This window comes from Centroberyx affinis, unplaced genomic scaffold (assembly GCF_046629955.1).
Source record: "Centroberyx affinis isolate AG114_WGS23_722 - 3 ecotype Tasmania unplaced genomic scaffold, CSIRO-AGI_Caff_v1 ptg000879l_1, whole genome shotgun sequence".
Classification (NCBI taxonomy): domain Eukaryota; kingdom Metazoa; phylum Chordata; class Actinopteri; order Beryciformes; family Berycidae; genus Centroberyx; species Centroberyx affinis.
In genome coordinates, this window is record NW_027279470.1 from 368,238 (window position 1) to 389,751 (window position 21,514).

The 21,514-nt window shown below is 41.0% G+C and overlaps 2 protein-coding genes across 2 annotated transcripts; both read right to left on the reverse strand.

The window, feature by feature from the left end:
• Window positions 1-233: 233 nt before the first annotated feature.
• Window positions 234-2,887, reverse strand: LOC139645525 (C-type lectin domain family 4 member F-like). Its single transcript, XM_071521260.1, has 2 exons — window positions 2,780-2,887; window positions 234-2,671 (listed from the first exon to the last, which is right to left on the reverse strand). The coding sequence occupies exon 2, from the start codon at window positions 2,637-2,639 to the stop codon at window positions 513-515; it is 2,127 nt and encodes a 708-aa protein (XP_071377361.1). The 5' UTR covers window positions 2,640-2,671; window positions 2,780-2,887; the 3' UTR covers window positions 234-512.
• A 4,120-nt stretch (window positions 2,888-7,007) lies between these two features.
• On the reverse strand, window positions 7,008-21,514 carry cntn1b (contactin 1b). The gene is made up of 23 exons (XM_071521265.1): window positions 21,457-21,514; window positions 21,049-21,084; window positions 20,796-20,922; window positions 20,054-20,235; window positions 19,613-19,708; window positions 18,866-19,078; window positions 18,543-18,642; window positions 16,992-17,176; window positions 16,453-16,577; window positions 16,004-16,121; window positions 15,455-15,605; window positions 15,047-15,174; window positions 14,343-14,515; window positions 13,654-13,777; window positions 13,312-13,479; window positions 12,141-12,290; window positions 11,923-11,993; window positions 11,290-11,542; window positions 10,560-10,681; window positions 9,042-9,231; window positions 8,481-8,602; window positions 7,410-7,566; window positions 7,008-7,090 (listed from the first exon to the last, which is right to left on the reverse strand). Exons 1-23 carry the CDS (start codon window positions 21,509-21,511, stop codon window positions 7,008-7,010), a joined length of 3,129 nt encoding a protein of 1,042 aa, XP_071377366.1. The 5' UTR covers window positions 21,512-21,514.

The window sequence follows — 21,514 nt, forward strand, 5'->3', positions numbered from 1 at the left end:
GTAGTAACATACAGTAAGCATATGCATACAAGGACACAGGACCTCACATTCAGCAAAAGGGGACAGTGAAAGACAGTAAAATTGTAGAATGTAGCCTACATATGATTCCACTTATATAACAGGCATGTAGTTGGCATGTCCACAGTGTGTTTTTTTTTTTAAGTGACAGACTTTTAGATGACAATATTCAATGTGATTAATTGATTTATTCATTCAATCATTCATTCCATTTTAGATATCTTTGAAACTGACAACTATAACTTTCATTGCTTGGTTGGACCGGTGAATTGTCCAGTCTCGTACAGTAGGTCATTCATAGCATATGCATGTGAAAAAGCTCACTCATTTGAATACATTTTGAATTAGTTACTAATTAATAGCAGTTGAAGCGTCTATAATTATTATTTTAGAGAGCAGGATGTCCTCTCCCCAGAGTATTTCCCTCTCTTTATTTAGATGGCAGCAAAGCTGAAAGAACAAGAAAGAGAGACAAAGAAAAAGCTTTGCACATCCTAACGCTCACAAATGTATTTTTGCTTCACAGAACAAACCAAGTCATTCCATCCATTCTGCCAACCAGTCAGCTCCACGCAGTCCTCTTGCCCAGATTGATCATTGGGCTCACCATTTCGCCAGAAAACCTCACCCTCCAGAGTATTCCCATCTACCCATCTCCACTCTCCCTCATTTTCCCGGTCAGACAGACCAATCCAGGCTCTCACTGCAAGCTTGTTGAGGAAATCTTGTTCTTCTCTGCTGTTGATGATCACCAAGTAAGCATCTTTGCTGTCACAGACCTTGCTGCTCTCGTACCAGGTCTTTTCTTCAGATGAGATGTAGTAACATTTGCAGCCAAAGCCCTTCCAGCCTGGGGGGCAGTTTCCTCTGTTGCTGACATCCAGCTGTAAAGCATTTAGACTTGCAAACACATTGTCATAACGGCTCTGTAACTGGTCTTTCTCCCTTGTCAGTAGACTGGAACTAGCCATCAGCTGGTCTCTCTTTTTAGCCAAAGTGTCTCTCTCTTTGGTCAGGTTTTCATAACTGGACTGGACCTGGTCTCTCTCTTTCGTCAAAGTGTCTCTCTCTTTGGTCAGGGATTCATAACTGGTCCGCAACTGGTCACTCTCTTTGGTCAGGGTTTCGTAACTGGACTGGAACTGGTCTCTCTCTTTCATCAAAGTGTCTCTCTCTTTGGTCAGGGATTCATAACTGGTCCGTAACTGGTCTCTCTCTTTGGTCAGGGTTTCGTAACTGGTCTGTAACTGGTCTCTCTCTTCAGCCAAAGTGTCTCTCGCTATGGTCAGATTTTCATAAGTGAACCGGAACTGGTCTCTCTCTTTGGTCAAAGTGTCTCTCTCTTTGGTCAGGGATTCATAACTTGTCTGCAACTGGTCTCTCTCTTTGGACAGGGTTTCGTAACTGGTCTGTAACTGGTCTCTCTCTTTGGTCAGGGTTTCGTAACTGGTCTGTAACTGGTCTCTCTCTTTAGCCAAAGTGTCTCTCTCTTTGGTCAGGTTTTCATAACTGGACCGGAACTGGTCTCTCTCTTTCGTCAAAGTGTCTCTCTCTTTGGTCAGGGATCCATTACTGGTCTGCAGCTGATCTCTCTCTTTGGTCAGGGATTCATAACTGGTTTGTAACTGGTCTCTCTCTTTGGTCAGGGTTTCATAACTGGTCTGTAACTGGTCTCTCTCTTTAGCCAAAGTGTCTCTCTCTTTGGTCAGGTTTTCATAACTGGACCGGAACTGGTCTCTGTCTTTGGTCAAAGTGTCTCTCTCTTTGGTCAGGGATCCATTACTGGTCTGCAACTGGTCTCTCTCTTTGGTCAGGGATTCATAACTGGTTTGTAACTGGTCTCTCTCTTTGGTCAGGGTTTCATAACTGGTCTGTAACTGGTCTCTCTCTTTGGTCAAAGTGTCTCTCTCTTTGGTCAGGGATCCATAACTGGTCTGCAACTGGTCTCTCTCTTTGGTCAGGGTTTCATAACTGGTCTGTAACTGGTCTCTCTCTTTAGCCAAAGTGTCTCTCTCTTTGGTCAGGTTTTCATAACTGGACCGGAACTGGTCTCTGTCTTTGGTCAAAGTGTCTCTCTCTTTGGTCAGGGATCCATTACTGGTCTGCAACTGGTCTCTCTCTTTGGTCAGGGATTCATAACTGGTTTGTAACTGGTCTCTCTCTTTGGTCAGGGTTTCATAACTGGTCTGTAACTGGTCTCTCTCTTTGGTCAAAGTGTCTCTCTCTTTGGTCAGGGATTCATAACTGGTCCGTAACTGGTCTCTCTCTTTGGTCAGGGTTTCATAACTGGTCTGTAACTGGTCTCTCTCTTTGGTCGAAGTGTCTCTCTCTTTGGTCAGGGATTCATAACTGGTCCCCAACTGGTCTCTCTCTTTGGTCAGGGTTTCGTAACTGGACCGGAACTGGTCTCTCTCTTTTGTCAAAGTGTCTCTCTCTTTGGTCAGGTTTTCATAACTGGACCGGAACCGATCTCTGTCTTTGGTCAAAGTGTCTCTCTCTTTGGTCAGGGATTCATAACTGGTCCCCAGCTGGTCTCTCTCTTTAGTCAGATTGCTGTAGATGGTCTGTAACAGCTTCTGTGTCGCGGTGAGGTTTTTATAGCTGACTTGAATGTTTTCCATTTCAGAATGATGATGGCTGCTCACTGTGATGTCTGCAAAAGGTAAATGTCAGTTTTAGTCGAAGCACAAAAAAATCTATACAAATCTATGTATATACAAAAGACCATCTTTTTGCATTAGCAAGACAGTAGTATACTCACAGTAGACAGTCAGCCCTATGATCCCAGCCAGTGTTAGAAGACACAGCAGCCCCAGACACTTTGCAGCAGCTCTAGAGGGTTTCTGAAGACCCCCTGATGTCTGACGCCCAACTCCATCCCTTGTTTGAGGCTTGGATGCACCAGCATTGGTATATGTGGCATCACTGATATCAACAGCCGTCAGTGCCTTCAAAGGAACCTCATTTGAGTATACAGAAACGTCCTCCGACATGTTTTGTATGTTGACAAAAGGTATTCTGTGCTGCACGTTTCTATACAGCAGTGCTACTCAGTCTTATTCTGCTCTGTATCTGTGTCTGAAATGACCATGATGCAGCTTTTATATGATTGAAAATGTGTGTGTGTGTGTGTGTGTGTTAGAGGAAATGTGGGTGTTAAGGCAGTTTACCATCGATGCAGAGTGTGCACATGCACCCTATGCCCCTGTGTGGGAAGTCAACCACAAAACTGACAGCTTTTGTGAATTGAGTTAATCAAATTATTTCTCCGAAAGCATATCAATACCACCACCCACTATTTTATCACCTCGAAGTGTGGATGCATTTTATTTTCACAGTACTGGAAACCTTACAGTTTAGTTTGCATATGAACCCCTGATCAGGCGAGTTGACCAAGACACCCTCTCTTATTTACAGCAATGGCCCAGGGGAGCATAGTGCTTTGCATATATCGCGTACCACAATATCAGTCAAGTCTACCATAACCCAGTACACACAGTATACACACCTGGGAAATGTCCAGCACAGTATCACAGTGCCAGCCACTTAACAACTCAATGTGGGGTTCAGTGCCTTGCTCAAGGGAACTTCACTCAAGTTGTCAAGGGAGGGATATTTCACAGCTGGTCTGGGGATTCAACTTGGCAAACCTCTGGCCACATGTTCACCTTCTCCATGATTCTGCCATTGTAAGGAAATAATCTGGGGGGAAAAGCACTATGGTAAAACAAACTAACATGACATGCAGTATGCAATACATCTCCTCTATGCAGACTGAGATGTAATGAAACTAGTCCTCCAATATCGTCTGATTTACCATATGCATCTGCACAGCTGCATCAAGACATTTAATTGTATGCTATGGCTGAGCAACTTATGAAAGAAAATTAGTTAATGTGTAGGTTTTCCCCTAGAAAATAGAATGATGAACAGAAGATTACTATTCTGGATCCACTGCTGTTAAAACCGTGAAGAAATATGAAAAAGAAATAGTATGTTGTTGTTGCTCATTGTAGAAACAGGCGGCGTATGTAAATAAAAGCAAAAGAAACCTTGTACTTATATCACAACAATGGGCTATTCATTATAATTCTTTGGAGGGTGAATCACTCCATCCAAGGGAGAGTCACCTCTGTCCATCTGCTGTGATTGTTTGTACATAATGGCAGCATTGATTTCAGCCTCACATGGGGTTTTCTGTGTCCCAGTAATTTGTTTGAAGGGAAGGAGGTAAAATGGGAGAAATACTAGTAATGGAGGTGGAAAAAGCAGAGAGAAAAAGCCACCCACACAGATTTGCACACAGACACTCATACACTATACAGGCAAGCTTGCTTTAAAGCACAAACAAAAGCACACAGACATGAAGACACACACACCCCTCTTGTAACTGCCCCTCTCCCTCTTTTTCTCTGAAATGTCATCATAAGGAATTAATGCTCTCTACATTTTACATGCAGGGAGCAACAGTAGAATAAGCTTAAATTCTTAGATCGCCAATACTACAGTGAGGCTAAAGTGCAAGGCAAACACATAATAGCTATAGAGAAAGGCAGAAAGTTTTTTTTTTATATTAATGCACTCTTGCAGTAGGCCTACTGCAGACATCTATTCTACTGTAAGGGAACTTCAGATTACAACAAAGAGAATATCAAAAATCACAAAATACTGTGACTAAATTGGTGGGTGACTAAAATGTTGGTTAATGGCAAATGGATATACTGCCACCTATTGATGGAAAACATGCAGTACATTAGTTTGTATTTCAGGCATTCAGTGGATACTTTTACCCAGAGGGACTCACAATGAGTGCAACAAGAGAATAAGCTTAAATTTCTAGTTCATCAGAAAATAGATACAGCATGTTTCATCTTCAACTGCTTCCCCTCCTGGACGAGACTGGACAAAGAAACTATGCATTTATGTGAAACACAGAAACAGAGGAAATCTACATTTTAACCCAAATGTGACATTGTGTGAAATTGTTTCTTCATAGTCTAAACATAGGAAACCAATCAGATTTAGGATATATAGTATTTCAATAAGATCTTCTCATCCACTGTAAATGAACAGTTTTGTCCCAGAATAAGATATCTGTCAATGGAAAAAGTGACACCTACTCTCACAAAATAATTGGCAGTGCAATTTTTTTCTTCCTTTGTCAAAACTTGATATATACAGTAACATTTTCAAAATGAAGTCCAAATGAACTCCAAATGCAGCCTTAGAGAAATAATACTGGTATCCAAATATGGGTTAAATATTTCCCAATGTTGCCTGGCTATCTTCAGTTAAAGAAATTCCAAATTAACGAGTAGTAAATGTAGTTAATTTAATTGAATAATCCATTTAATTGTTTAATTGTCGTCCCCCCTGCACATACTACATCTACTCATATACTATAACATCTACTGTAGTGTTTAAGGAAGACCAATAGCTATGTGTGCATAATCTTACTGAAATCAGAGATGAACTTATAATACAAAAAAAAATCTACTGCTGTTTTGGTTGTATTGTTTTTAATGGATTTGCAGCCTGATCGAAGCACAGAACAAAGGAGCGAAACAGACAGATACCCGTGATACCATTTCTGTACAACCCTGGCAAGTTCATTCACATAAAACATTCTGTGACTGTCTGTTCAAAAGTCATGACCGGTCTCACATGAAGACGTCATCAAAGTGATATGGCTTTAGCTTCAGCTAGAGGACAGAATTACAGTGTCTATGCATATAATTCTGGTTAGGATGTAGGTTAAAACTAACATTCAAAGCTAGCAATCTGCTGAGGTGGCAATAGCAACCATGTTTGCAATGAGTAAACGCTAAAAATGCTGAAAACATTTTGACAAAGAAAACGGCATTCTCTATACTTTTCACACAGCACCATTGAGAATCTAGAAAATGATTCTAAAATAGTTTAACAAAAGTTAAGACGAGTTTTCTAATCTACAGCAGTGTCTTCATGACTGTGAAGAAGAAGCTTATTCAAAATAAGTGTGATATACTGTATGTGCCCCAAGGAAAGAAATGGCAAATTGCCCTTATATCTACATAACAACTTCACACAAATCACGCATCCTTCTTTGTTCATTCCATACCTTATACAGTGATTATATAGTACGGTTCTTTGCATACTATTCAGTGCTTTGGCCATCTGAGAGCTTAATAGTGCTTGATATAAATAACAAAGCTTGCCCACACTATGGGTTCAATTTTACCTTGGTACTGTACAGTTTGTCCAACTAATTTCAACTCCAAACAGGTCACTGCAATGAGAAACTAAAGGGTGGAAGATCAAATGAGCATATTGAAGTGGTGACAGAATTCAAAAAAAAAATTTTTGTTTTTGTCAGTAGGCGTAACTTTAAAAAAAAAAAAGACTTTTCTGGATGTATTTGTTCTTATCTGTGGATTTTGTGGAAAGCCTGGTTAGAGAATTGTGTGCTTTACCAAATCATCTGACGATCATTATCATCTGTCTTCATTCGTTTTGGCCTTGACAATGGGATGACTTGGATAAAGATCTGGATTTGATGGAGGACATTTTGGATCCCCTCTTCAAAAGACATACAGATATAGCTATTGTAGAAGTCCCACATTTACTGCATGTGTCCTGCAGTTCTGCTGCGTTGTTGCTCCATCCCCAAAAGAAGCGGTTTGGGATTTAAAAGTTGTGTTCATTCAGAAGATGCAGTGAATGGTCTAGCAACAAGTAGCTTGGGAGACACAAATTGTGTGTTGCAATTTTCCCATTCAGTTCTACTTTTGTGAAAGAATAACTTCCAGCAACCACTGTGGTGTTACAACAGAAGAGATGCAGGACAGATGCATGATGGGAGACCTCTACCATGACTACCAGTGTAAAGAGTGGATGCACCAATCTAATGTGTTTGGAGATGAAACCAAGACTGGATGTCTTAGCGAGGTCCATTCAGTATTCAGAGTCCATTCCCAGAGTCCATTTCATGCATGCCACTGGTGACAGGCCTAAATTTCCAATCCCACAATGCACAGCGCCAGCAGCAGCAGAGAGACTAAGCTGAGGGAGGGCGTGGTCATAGATGCTTTACCTGAGGAGGCAAAAGGAAATAAGCATAAGTGTCATGGTCAGCTCCATTTATATATCAAATATCACTCTTAATTTTACTTATTTACTCGTGATGAAATCAAATGTAAATGTTTACAATGTCATTCCATGTATTAGCTTCAATTTTTTCCAGACATGCTCAGTCAAGCAAATATGGATTATTTTAGAGGGTTGAGGGACTCTATAGAGGGAAATTATCACACCCTTGGCATTATTACTAATAATAAATTAAATAAAGTTGTGATTTTAGGACTCAATACAAGATTAATTGTTAATTTGAGTTTTTTGCAGGATTGTCTTACCCTTAATGCTAATCTTCCTGATGGGGCCGTCTCCTCCTTCATAACGGCCGCGCACCATCAGCTCATAGTCTCCGAGCTGGGGCATGGGGAAGTCCATGAAGTGCCAGCCAGTGATGTAGACCTTCCCATAGATGTAGCCTGTCTTTCTGAACATGACCTGAGAAACAAAAAACATCTTAAGTTCCTGTTGTATGTGGGGATGTGCTTCACCGGTTTTGCTCATTTATGGTTCTAAAACTCCAAAACTTACTGTATTAACTTCAAAAACTATTGTCAAAAGACACCAGGTAGTTTTCGCAACGTAGACAGATCTCAATTTCACATTTCACAACCTCCATGACATGACTTCAATTTGAGTTCATGCTCTGATGATGGCCACCAGGCCGAAATGTTAGCACGTGTTTGTGACATGACCAAAATAAAATGGTGAAATTGAGATCTGTCAATGTTGTGAATACGTTAAGTTCCTCTTATTGGCACACAGTGAGACCTACGAAATTTGTAACATATGGACAATACAAAGTGCAAAAGTACCAAACACACAAAATACATTCAAGCATAGTGTACTAGGCGAGGTGAGAAATGGGGGTTGCTAATGTTATCAGCATTTCACACATACATACATCCATACATACACACTCAGTCGCCTCTTGTGAAATGTCACATTCAAGTTGAGTGTAAAGGTCGGTGCAAGCCCAGGCCTCAGTGAGATTTTCTCTAGGCTTTCACACTGCTTTTGCCTTGGATGTTTAAAGCTAAAGGAGGCATGAGGCATGTTTTTCAGAGATGGGAGGGATATAATAATGATGATTACCTGTTTAGATAAGGGGAAAAAAACATAAATTACATGGGTCTGTCTTTGCCTTTCCTCTTGATGTAGTTTGAAAAGTAATATGACAAATCTATCAAACTTCAAATGGTTATAATGGTTTATAAACCTTGAATGCAGTAAATTCATTTTTATAACTGACCTTTGAGAGAGGTCAGTTGAGAGAGAGAGAGAGGGGGGGGGGGGGGAGGGGAGGGGGGGGGTATGGATAGACAGAAAGCTAGATAGTTCTCCAGACCTACCTTGTAGTACAGTGGGAAGGAAATATTGCCAAACCAGTCGTAGGGGATATGGTCCCACCACACGTACAGCCACTGTCCTGTCCAGGTGACGTAACGCCACATCCTGGGAGCCTCAGGCGGCGCTGCAAACAAAACAAAAGAATTTGGTAGGAATACTGTACCTGTACCAGTGTATCGCTACTGTTATGGAAAAAACACATAACTGCAATTTTTAATTTTATTACTTGAACTGAACGTTTTAATGGTTGTTTTATGGTTGGGAATTCTTATGACATTTATCCGCTGAGTAAATTTCATCACTCTTAGGTCCCTAAATCCTGTTAAATCCTCATTGTTAAATTTAAGAAATACATGGGTGTCGATGAGAAAATAAGCATTATTTTCTCCAATCCTGTAAAACACATTGCACATAACATCCATCTGTATATCTGTATCATAGCATTACTTATTGTAGACAGGCTACAGGTTTTTGTCCGACGACAGCAATATATGCTCAAAATAGGCTAAATATTCTTCTAACTGGCTTTCATTTGTTCTCTAAATGTAATTTATTGGTCTTACGTGGTCTCTTGGTGAACATCTCACAGTGTTCGCTGGGGGGTCCGAAGCCGGCTCCGTTGAAGGCCCGGACCTCGATGAGGTAGTGAGCGTCTGGCAGCATGTTCTCCAACCTGGTCTGGTTGACCGTGGATGGAACAAATATACGATTGGCTCCCGGCTCCGTGTCATCATACTTCCTCCAGTATTTGATCTGATCGGCAAGAAACAGGATGAAAGTCAGATGAAATGGTAATCGTTGGATGAAGAGAGGGATTTCGAAGCTAGTATCCAGTCATAACACAGTTTAATTCCAAATGGAGGCAGCCACCATGTGAAAAGGTGATACCTACTCATTTAAAATGATTGATAGCAAAACATTCAAACACATTATGATACTTCTTAAAGAACAGTATCTTATTCCTTGGCTGACAAATTACCACATACACACTGGATCGTCTATATTTTGGAGATATTAAATGATGAGCTTCAGGTCATGAGTTTCCTTGAAAGAACTGCAAAACTATAAACTATTTATTGGAAGTTATTTTTGGTATTTGTTGAATATTTGATTAATTGTTACAAACTGCTTCCCTTTTCTATAACTACTGCATCATTTCATGGTTCTTTCTTGGAAACTCAAAAGAAATGACCAGAAATTACTTACTAATTTCCCCTATAATTAGTGCATAATGTCATGGTTCAAAAAAAGTTCTTAATAAATTAACAGTTCTTTCAAGGAAATTAGCAGGAAATTGCAGTCCTGGAAAATAAAGCGTTATAGTTTTTCATCCAAAAAATAGATGCACAGCCAAATCATCACAGTCAATTTAACCCTGACAGTGAATAAATCAACACTTTGCCTATGATTCTATCAGTTTACACCCATCAGAGTTAATTTCACACTTAAGAGTTTTGAACACTCACCCCAGAGCCACATCAGCTCTATTGGTGCAAACAACTTTCCACTTTCCAGTTCAACACTTGGCATCCAAAAATAACTGTCACTGAAAAATCATCACTTATTAACACTAGAAAATTTGCTGTCTTTATAGCGTTTTGACACAGAAGTCTTCAGTTGGCAAGGGTGGAAATAACTAATTACATTTACTCACATTACTGTAATTGAGTAGCTTTTGTGTACTTTTTGTGTACTGTGTACTTAGAGTATTCTTTAAAGTCAGTAATTTACTTAAGTACGTTAAGTACATAGTATTGTACCTCACTACATTTTAAATCACCTCCATTACACAGTTCAAATTTTGTGGCTGTAACTGTAAATTGACAAGTTGTTGAGTGATTCGAAGAGTAATCTGGCTTTACTTTGTTTGTGTACTTTATTTTGTAATTTTAAAAAAATCCAATCTAGTTTGAACTCTGTCCTCTCGTCCTTTTACTGTGATTCCATTTTAAATTAGCTGCTTTTTACTTCTACCTAAGTAAAATATCAGCAAGGTAACAGTACTTCTACTAGTAGGACATTCTACTACTCTTTCCACCACTGTCAGCTGGTGTGTGGACTCAGTAAAAGCAGCTCTGTACCTGGTATCCCTCAATGTACTGCTGCAGGCCGGTCCCAGTGTCCACCACTGGCAGCCACCACACCAGAGCTTCATGGGAGGACACCGGCCTGGCGTAGACGTCTGTCGGAGACTCTGAAGGTACTGGAGAAGACAGAGAAATGGATGGGAGCGAGACAGACACTCCAGTGCCATGCTGTAGCTGGTCTATTATGGTCGTGGTTTACTTTCATGCCCTTCAGTTTTCCAGGGGAATACTGAACAAGTAGGCCAGTTTTGGGTGCCTTACCAGCGCGCCTCTAGTGCACCCATACTGAACTGAACTCTGAACAACAACAGTATGAAATGGAAAAACATAGTGTGCTGGACCGGTACGCGGCACAGTATACATTCACAGTGTATGTGTGCAAATTCTGTACTGATACTGGGCTTGGAATGGGTGTAGTACAGTGTCATCACACTTTGGTTTTCTACTAGAATACTGAGTTGTGTACATTGTTTGAATGTCACCAATGTAATGATGACGTTCCTGCCAGCATCAAATACACTAAATTTAACTGTGGACACAACACAATGGAAAGAAATACCATATTGTGGCAGGTATGGTACACTTGTACAGTGGAAAAATCCTGAAAATGGGGAATATTGTACAAATTCAAACATTCTCCCTATCACTCTGTCCTCTTTTTAGTGAAAACATCACTGTCACAGACCGACACCATTATACAGTGTAAAAACAAAGACCTCCTCACCTTCTCGCGGGTAGTAGATGACCTTGGTGAGACTATAGGGCCCGTCTCCTTTCACATTAAACGACTTGATCTTCACCTGGAACTCTCGCACCTGGAAGTCTTCCTCGGTGGGAACGAAGAAGGGGTCGCGGTGAACGAAGCGCCGGGTCTCGGGGTCCGAGATGGTCTCGTACCACCAGTCGTAGGCGTCGTGAGGCTTGAAGGCCACAATGTAGCCAAACTTCTTGCCGTAGAAATTCCACGGCTCCACAGGCTGAGGGTGGGGAGCGGAGAGAGAGGATGAGGGATTACACGTGTCACGGTTACGCTCGGATTTTGCTCACGCTGGGATCCGATAAGCCAGACCACATCATGAAGTGTGAATATGACAAAAGAGGTTCAGGTTAGGTATGTGTGTGTGTGTGTAAGAACCAGCAAATGGAAATTACTAAAAGAATAGTTTAATGTAGGATATTGGCCTGAATTGGTAAATATTAAATTACTATTTTTTTAAGTCTTGGGGGCAATTTTTTCCCCTCTGCCTCGGATTTTAGGGGCATTTTGAGATTTTTTGGGGGGTTTTTTTGCCCCCAAAAATAAACACTGAAATATCAATATAATGTGTGAATGAGAGATTCAAACTGAGACACCTACTGTCCACGTGATGAAGATCTCTCCATCTCTTCCTCCGTAACCTGCCACATCAGTAGGAGCTACCACAGGAGCTGAGTAAAGAAAGAAAAACTCAGGTGTCTATGCATATGAGGTTTAATTTTCTTCCACATCCACTGTACACAAGCAGTCAGCTCCCATACACACACAATTATTCACTCTCTCTCTCTCTCTCTCTCTCCCCCTCCCTCCCTCCTTACGAGCGTCCCATGTTTTGATCTTCATGGAGGGGATGCTGGCCTCTCCGGAGCCGTACTCGTTGGTGGCGATGATCCTGAACTGATACTCCAGCCAGGGGTAGAGGTCGGTCACCTCTGCCATCTCCGCATTGGCATCAAGAACGGTCGGAGCTGAGGGAGACACAAAGGGGGCCCGTGTCAAATTCTGTTGTGTTTTTATTAAGTTTGCTATTTGCGGTTTAAGCTATGATGAGGAAAACATGAATTGAAATACAGCTCATAATTTGTCTCTTCTAGGGGGTTGGCACAATGTAAAAAGTCAAAGTCAAAAGGCAAAGTATTTTGACTGCTTTCTGACTTTTGTTGTTATTGTCATTTTGAGCGAGGATAATCTTTATTGTGAATTCAGGAATTTTTAATAAAATGGTTCAACATTGCAGTTAAAATTAAAATATTTTTCTACCATTTTCTACATTTATTGATAGTATAATTCATACTTGTTACACTGTATTTTCTACGGATGATTATGCATATTTATTCTTCTTTGATGTGTATTGTTGTGCTTTACCTTTGTGTTTATGGTTACTAGTATGACTCCATCTACACTGATTAATGGTGGTAGATTGGCAAGGGGTTAATTGAGTGCACTGCCCCTTCTCCTCAGCTGTTGATGATTAGGGCAGCTATATAGTGTCACTAGTACTGTCACTAGCACCCTTGATTGTGATAAAAACATTAGTCTTTGCACCTTCAATAAAAGGCCAAACTGTCTGTGCTCCAGTGAATCTTTCTATTTTCTTTGTTGCTATGTCCTGCCTGCTGAGAGGCACCGGACTGCCTGTTCTCTTCCAAAGAAGCTGATGTGCAGTGAAATCTCCTTGTTACAACATTGCAGTTTTTTGGGGGGGCAAAAAGGTACAATCAGTGAACAAAAGGATTAATATAAATGGTGTCACTTCAAAGCGCTATATCCATTTTGAGGCACAAAATGATATTCATTGCTCAGTCCATCCTCTAAAATGTTGCTTTTTCATAAAATAGATTTTCTTGCAGAGTTTCTCTTGCAGTTGATCATTTTGAGGAAGTGTCACATTTGAAGTGACAGTGAAACGAGTCAATTCAGGTCAACATGTTATAGCTTATCACAGCTGTAGAGTGACTTCGCCCCCCAGTGGTGGAGAGCGGTACTCACAGGTGCTGGCGTCCCTCCAGTCGTCTTCATTCAGACCCCAGTAGTGTCTGGTCTGGATGGTGTAGTAGAGGATGGGGCTGTTGTGGTCCGCTCCTTTACTCCACAGCAGCTTCACCGACTTGTCCCTGATCTCCTCCACCCGGAGCACACCGGGAGGCCCGGGGACACCTGGAGATCAGGTGGATGGGTCAGGGAGCAGAGGAAGGATGCATGGCAAGGAATTATGCGTGAAAATGGAAGAGGGGTGGATATAACAATAAATAAAATGCCTAGAATGTAATGTAAAATTCGATCTAATTGTGTCATTTGTGATCGTCTGAGGCAACGCATGCTGGGACTGACCTACGATCTTGAGGTCGGCGTACGCTGTGGTGTTGTCCACCACCGTCTGAGCCGTGCAGGTGTAGCGACCCTCGTGCCAAACCTGGACATTCATGATCTTCAGGTCGCCGCTGCCCTCTTCACTCTGACCGACAGGAGGCAAGACAAGGAGGGAGGAGAGGGGGATGGAGGGAAAAGAGAAAAAAAAGGAAGGAGGGGAGGGAGAGAGAGAGCTGTTAATTCACTCCTTAACTGAAACCATCCTCTGATTTAAATACATTGAGACACAAACCACCACTGACAGTATTTGAAGAGTTTCATTCCAAAATTATATCTCTACCATGTAAAAAAAAACGATCTTGACAGAATGATTTGCAACAGGAATATAAAGCAAATGTGGAGTTTTCAAAGGATATTAGGTAATTTAAGGCCTTGGTTGACAAAATGATAACACTTTTGCAGACTGAAATTCTCCATACTTTTGAAATGTTAAATGATTAACTTCTGGCAATGATTTTGCTTTTCTTCAAAATGGATATATATCATTTTGGAATAGAAATCTTCATAAAGAGGATTTAAGGATTCATTTGATTTGGAAGTTCTGTTTGGGATCCCAGTATCAGTATATAGACGAAGGCATTTCAAACCATCAATTGACCAACTGTGAGACAACTGTCAGATGTTGAGTCTAGAGTGAACCATCACGATACCATAATGCGTTCGTAGTGTTGCCACTCGGCGTTAAAGTCGATGACTCTGAAGTCGATGGCCCAGACGAAGGTGATGTCCAGCATGGGGTCGTAGGAAGCGGAGCACCTCAGGATCACCTCCTCACCAACCTTGGCCATAGTGTCTTCAGGGGGCACAGTGATGCTGGTAGCCTCTGGGAAACAAAACATCACAAATACACCAAAAACAGGGCAGTTAGAAACACTGTCCCAACACTGAAGGTCACAGGTACGAGCCCACAAAAGCCTCTTAAGTGTCCATCAACAACCTTGTATCCTGCTGAGGACACTAAACTCCTTCCTGCTTACTGATTGTAAATTGTAAGGATAATAGCATCTGCTAAAAGACTAACAGCTAAAAAATGTGTTGTCATTAAAATGTAATAATAATGTAAAATTACTGTCTCAGTTTGATTGTATTTAAATGTAGAGATCAATATACATAATGCACCAATGCACACACACACTGTACACACTCAATCAGACCACCTACAACATACAAGCAAAAAAAGCGAACACATACACACACATACACAGTATTGGTCCCTATGGAGAGCTACACACAGCCTAAATGTTGTATATATATTTCTGAGGGAAACACTGACATACACACACACACACATACAGTTAGTCCGCCAACCTACCTACACACCCAGCTACACACACATGTGCATCTGCACACTGACCTGTGATGGTGAGAGAGCCGGAGCTGTTGGCCTTCCCTCGGTCGTTCTCAGCGAAGCAGTTATAAAGCCCTTCATCATTCTTAGTGGCATTGAGGATCTCCAGACTCCCATCAAACATGATGGAAATACTAATGAACAAAATGAACAAAGCTAAGGGGCTGGTCCAAGACTTTCCAGTGCAAGCCTGGGTTAGTAGCTGCTATCAACTTACACACAAGCATTGACAAGACATTGCCCACACTGATAAAAAAGTTGTCATTGTGTTTTGTGTCTTTACTTTTGAGTTTTATCACACTAAACTCAATTAAACTAAGCAAACTCAACTCAGCGAAAAACCTTAAACTAATCAGTGGTTTCTTATTGTGACCTTGTTTGAACGAGTTAGTATATACTGTAAGTTGTACTGACCGTGAATTGTTGAAGAGCAGCTCTTTGCCCTTGGTCCAGGTGAAGCGGGGTCTGGGAGCCGCTCTGGGTTTACATTCGATCACCACACGGCCGTCTTTAGCCCCGAGAAGCTGCTTCTTCACTGGGTTAAACTCAAATGTAGGCGCGCAGGCTGGAGGGAGATAATAAAGTAACAGTTCAGAAAGCACTAAAGTGTGTGTTGTGTTTAGTGTAAATTAGTTGATTTTAAGTCTTTTATTTAGGCACCGTTGTTCCCAATTTCATTTTGTATTCTATCAGTGAAGAAATTATATTGAATCAATATGCAATTGTTTTAACAAGGAGTGTTTTTAAAAATGTAATTGGTTATTTATGTGTTGAGTGAGTTTCATGACACTTTGGCCCTTGAAACCTGTTAAAACCCAACTGTATGATTTCAAAAATACTGTCAACTGAGTGTCAACGAGAAGCTTTCTTCTCTTCGTTCCTGAAAACCTTTGCAGACGCATGTATTCCGTGACATCTAATATTCAGTGAACCAATAGAGCGCAGTTTTCTGGGCCGACTCACCAATCACTCGCAGCTCGGCGTTGGCGTATTTGATTCCCCAGTAGTTCTCAGCAACACACTGGTACATCCCCGAGTCATCGAAAGTCAGACTGGAAAACTTCAACTCCCCTTTCCCATACTGGAAAAAAAACACATACCAAATGTAGTGTTGCTAATTGTTTCTTTAAACTTATTAGACATTATTCTTATAATGTTATAATTTTAAGGAAACCCGCTCAATGTTAAATCATCTTTCATTGTTTGAACATAGAACATACTGTAGATGGTCTATTGACTGAAATGTTAACATCACTGCACTTTGAACACTGAAATACACATAAGAAGCATCTCATCCTCATATTTTTGAGCGTGCTGGTACCACATACTATACTCTCTAAACATTAGCATACTCCCACCCCCCGATCGCCCCATCTCTTTATTGGTAGCCAACAAAATGCATGAGTTTTCACCATATATCCATCTTTGTACCAGCGGATGTAAGGGAAGGGCTTCCCTGATGCCACACAGCGCATGGTGTGTTCTGAGCCGATGTCGATCTGAGTATTGTTGATGGTCTCCGCCCACTCCGGGGCAGCTGCCAAACAGAAAGGGGTGTAAATATGATTATGTCCAACAGAATATACAGATGTATCCATCACAGAAGTCCCACTTGCTGCTTTATCCCTAACATGAGTTAATGATGTAGGACAGGTACTTTCATGATGGTTACCACTGTAGGGAAACTATAACATCTGTGAGTTCACTTGCTTTGATAATATTTTGAAATGAGGCTGATCACAAATAGCAAGAAAATTAACAAAGTGGTTTGCACTGGAAACAAATGAAATTATCAGATTTTTTTTTTAATCATTCATGTTAAGGGAAATAAGATCTAAGACTCCATACTAAGTTAAATGACTTGTTAAGATGAATGTTTTTGCAGTGGTTACTCTACAAATACATTCACCCTGCTAAAGCTAGTGAAGTACGCTAGTGTGAGTTCACTTACACTCCACATAGAGCCAGGCCTTGTACCAGTCCTTCCCTTTGGTGTTGATGGCTTCACACTCATATGCTCCTGCGTCTTCATACTGCACGTTGTAAAGGTGGAGCAGGGCTCCAGATTCACTGATCTCATGATTAGCTGGGAGGTCTGTGGCGTCCACCTTCCTCCATACGATATGAGGAATGGGGCTGAACAGACACAAATTGATTGAATTTAATTAACTTTATATGCCCTCACTGAGCAGTTGTTATGACATAAAAACAGTTATGGAATAAAAACATACATTACGACAAAAAACACACACATGAACAATTACCTTTACATAAAATCTCTGAGAAAACAGCTATCCCATGTAGGATATTAAAATCTACTGTAGGCTGTATAGGTACAATGTTATTAAGCATCAAAGGTGGTTTCACAGACACATTTTTCAAAACTGGGGTACCTGAGCAAGTATCACAAAAACTACTACTGACATTGAATTTTCAACATTTTTAAAGCGGCCCATATAAATATATGATCTAAAATGTTTAATGGATACATTGTTAAAGTTTGATTTTGTTTGTAAAGTTATTGCATTTAAAAAAACAACAACAACAACAAAAACATTTGGTCTTGATCGGCTCCCCTCCCCTTAAAATCCTTCCAATAAGGTTTACAGCATTTGATCTGACATCCTGGAAAGCCTCCAGTCAGTGGGTTTTCCTCATTTTAATTAGAGGAGGCAGTGTCTAATGGAGCTTTAGTGAAGGTTCAGTCTGGAAGACTATCTTTTGCATGCTTAGGCTGTAGTTTTACTTCTCATACCATCCTGCCATTCACATCTCTCATGCATGCTCACTCATTATTTCCTTGCTGTCTTTTCCCGGGCTGTCAATTGAGATATCAGCTGTTCACATCAGCTGGTCACATCTATCCAATAGCACAGCGACACACCTCTGTTGTTAGCCAATCATCTTGCTACTGTCTTTTTAACTATGTTTCTCTCTCCGCTTTAGTCCATTCACGCTGCTGTTATGCGCACCCCTCCACCTCCCCGTCTCCGTCCAGTCTTCGCAGATTCATCAGCTTCATCAGCTTCTTCACCCATCAGCCTCACCAGCACCAGTGTCTGGACTCCACAGGGGGATTTATCTTGCTGCTGCTCAGGGCTGGTGCCCCTCGATTACAAAATCTCCCTGTAGAGTCTAAGCGCCAAAGACTTTCTTGTCAAGTCTTAATTTTCACTATATCATCTGTTATAATAAACAATTATCTTTACTTCATTCACTTGTCTCTCCTGATTGAAATCAGGGTCCAGTATTGTGACTGTTCTGCCTGTGACACTTAGTCTTCAAATTTATTCAACACATACCCTTTTAACTAAACTACATTCACTTGCAAAACAGCATGAAGAACAATATTCTTATCCTTAGCTATCATCTATTTGAAAACAAAATCATGAAAATTGAATTATATGGGACCTTTAATTGTGAGTTTAACTGTTTGGACATAATCTGGGCAAAAGTTTATAGTGTGCATCCACCCTAATATACACTAAAAAAATAAACTTACTTTCCCAGAGCAAAGCACTCTAATGTGATGTTAGAGGCCAGCATGGCAGTGGTGTCTGGAAACTTCACCCTGATGTCCGCTGGGTATTTCCTCTCCTCACCTGGAAGAAAGAGTTCATTACATCCATAAATCTCACACGTCAAAGATAGATAGGTGGATAGATCATAAATGTGAATTGCCTTGTTTTAGAACAATTTTCTCACCCTTTCAGAATTTGTAAACATTATTCTCAAAGAATATCATAGGATAAGGTTTTGAGGTTTTGCCACTACAGATTTATTTTGTGATCCTTGCTTAGCTGGAGCGCAGCAACACCCACTAACCGTCGTCAGGCGGTAAGGGGATGAGGGGGATGAACTTGGAGAAGACGCTCTTGCCGATGATGGGGCTGGAGACAAAGCAGGAGTAGTTGCCCGCGTCCTGAGCTTCAACCTTGGAGATGTACAGGTTCCCCGTCTTCTGGGAGACAAAACGACGGCGATCTGTCAGCAGGAAAACTGGGAACTCGTTGTAGATCCAGCGGTAGGTCACCTCATCTGGGAGAGAGGAAGGAAAAGGAAACACGGCAACAGGGAGGAGGAGATCAAAATCTATGTGTTTACTGGACAACTCATTCTCCTTTGTGCTGGATAAATGTTGAAATTTCCATTTCCATCATTTTGACTGAGTCTCTAGCCTTTAATCTGTCTGGACAATGAAACAAATAATGCAAATTAATCATGGATAATAATGAACAGTTGTGTATTCCTTCAGCATAGGTTTGATATGTGCTTTGGTAGCCAATATAGAAGTCCCAAATCCTGCATTATTATTGCAGTGGCCACTGTAAACAATCCCATCTTGAATATTATACAATAGGCCCAAATTGCTATGTTATAACGCAAAGCTTCCATCTCAAATAACTGGTTGCCAGACCATTCTTTGCGCCTTCTTATTAAAAAAGAGACCAAGATTGACCAGAATTTTCCAAACCTTGTTTCAGGTATGGAGCAACAGTAATAATCCAGCAAGAATGCAGTGACAAGTGGGACTTCTACAATGGCAACATCCACAAGAGGGCCTCTACGTACATGGCCAGGCTTTTGGAGGGGCACACAGCAGAACGGCCCCCTGTCCTTCTTTGGCATAGACGGGGTCTCTCTCCTCCTGGGGAAACTCCTCTAGATCTACAGAGCGGAGGAGAAAAGGATAAGAGAAAAAAGATGAGGAACATTGAAGTGCATAATGACAAGCAATATAGCAAAATCTTTTTCAAAGTGCAGTGCTGGGGAGAAAATAAATGAAGGTGGACCAGATGGAGAAAAATGTATCTTTCTTAGATAGGCGGGAAAAAAATCAAGTGAACACCCAATAGTGGCCAAGACCAAGAGAAGTCTGAGGCAAAATTGGAACAAGACAAGTCCAAGATGTCAAAACACTGGTTTCGAAACCAGACTCGAGGCTGAGACCAGACTCAAATACTATAACCTTGTATTAACTATATCTGCAGTAGTCAAGGTTCACATGCTCACATCCAAACTTGACCCTGGCCTCCTTGCTGATAACAGTGCCATAGATGTTCTTGGCCACGCAGATGTACGTCCCACTGTGTTTCTTCTGTAAAGGGTTGGTGATGACCAGGTTGCCCCCGACCAGGCTGTAGTGCTCATCTGGCTGCTCCATCAGCTTGATCTCCCAGTTATCACGGCGCCACCTAGGGGAGACGAGGAGTGGATGGAGGGGAGAGAGCGAAAGATGAGGTGGAAGAATGAGAGTGAGCAATATAAAGATGAATTGGTGAAAGAAGCATGGAAAGAATTAGAGATTGTAGTGTGTGTGTGTGTGTGTGTGTGAGTGAGTGTGTGTTTTACTGCAAATACTTCTGTAAGAATATGTCTGTGTGCAGCCGTGTGTTTTTTGTGTGCATGTCAAATGAATTCAAGTCAAATTTACATACATTTACATACAAAATAAGTTTGTCATACAGTCCTTTACAGCGAAACACGTGTGTGTATCTGTTTGTGTTATACGATACGATACAATGCAATTCAATGTGGTACAATGCAATACTAAATGCTCCGATACTATACAATAGAATATGATAGAATACGATACAGTTCAAAATGATATATGATACGATAAATTATACGATACAGTACGATACAGTGTCATTTATTGTTTTAAAGGAAATTCACTTTGCAACAGAAAGGCAGTGCACATCAAACACAACAGTGGACAACATACGACACATACAGGCGTGTGTGTGTGTGTTACCTGTATGAAGCTGGCGGGTTTGCTCGGGCCCTGCAGTTCATGGAGATTCTCCTGTCGGGTGAGTCCTCAGTGTAGACCACATCCAGAGGCTCCTCCTCAAAGATCGGGCCATAGCCAGTAGCATCGTCTGACAAATTTAACATAAGCATCAGGTTAGGATTATTTATATATTTATATATTGGAATACACGCACCATGCCTTGTTATCATTACTCTGACCTGACTGTAAAAAAGTTCAGAAAAACTCAGCTCACCTCCAAAAATTCTGGGCTCGCCAAACAGGACTGCCACTGCAACGCAAAAACATGACAATGTCAGCTAATGGTGTACAAGTCTTTCATCAGTGAAATCACATGACAAAAGCACCTAATACTGAAGTCCTGTGGAAATCTTAACAGATTATATGAAGAGTTATATTCCAAAACTATATATCCATTTTGGAAAGACCATCATTGATAGCATTCAATACCTTAAAAGAATCAAGTCTGCAAGTGTCAACCTAGGTTGTAAAATCTTGTAAATTTAAAAAGTACCATAATCTGTTTTCATTTTGTGTTATCAATCAGTTTGTGGGATTAGGTGTCACTTATTTCACACAGATAACTTATTTTAGAAAAGAGCCCTTCATATGTCATGTGAGGCATAGTAACTGTGTCACTTACCTGTGAGGGAGACAGAGGAGGAGAGTGCCAGCAGCAATAAAGCAGTGGCAGCCATGAC

Bases quoted from the DNA above. Each gene is read 5' to 3' on its own strand.
- LOC139645525 (XM_071521260.1), bottom strand. From the start codon at position 2,639: ATGGAAAACATTCAAGTCAGCTATAAAAACCTCACCGCGACACAGAAG.
- cntn1b (XM_071521265.1), bottom strand. From the start codon at position 21,511: ATGGCTGCCACTGCTTTATTGCTGCTGGCACTCTCCTCCTCTGTCTCC. The intron at 21,085-21,456 runs GTAAGTGACACA...TTTGCGTTGCAG, and splicing joins CTCCTCTGTCTCCCTCACAG to TGGCAGTCCTGTTTGGCGAG. The intron at 20,236-20,795 runs GTAACACACACA...CGTCTCCCCTAG, and splicing joins AACCCGCCAGCTTCATACAG to GTGGCGCCGTGATAACTGGG.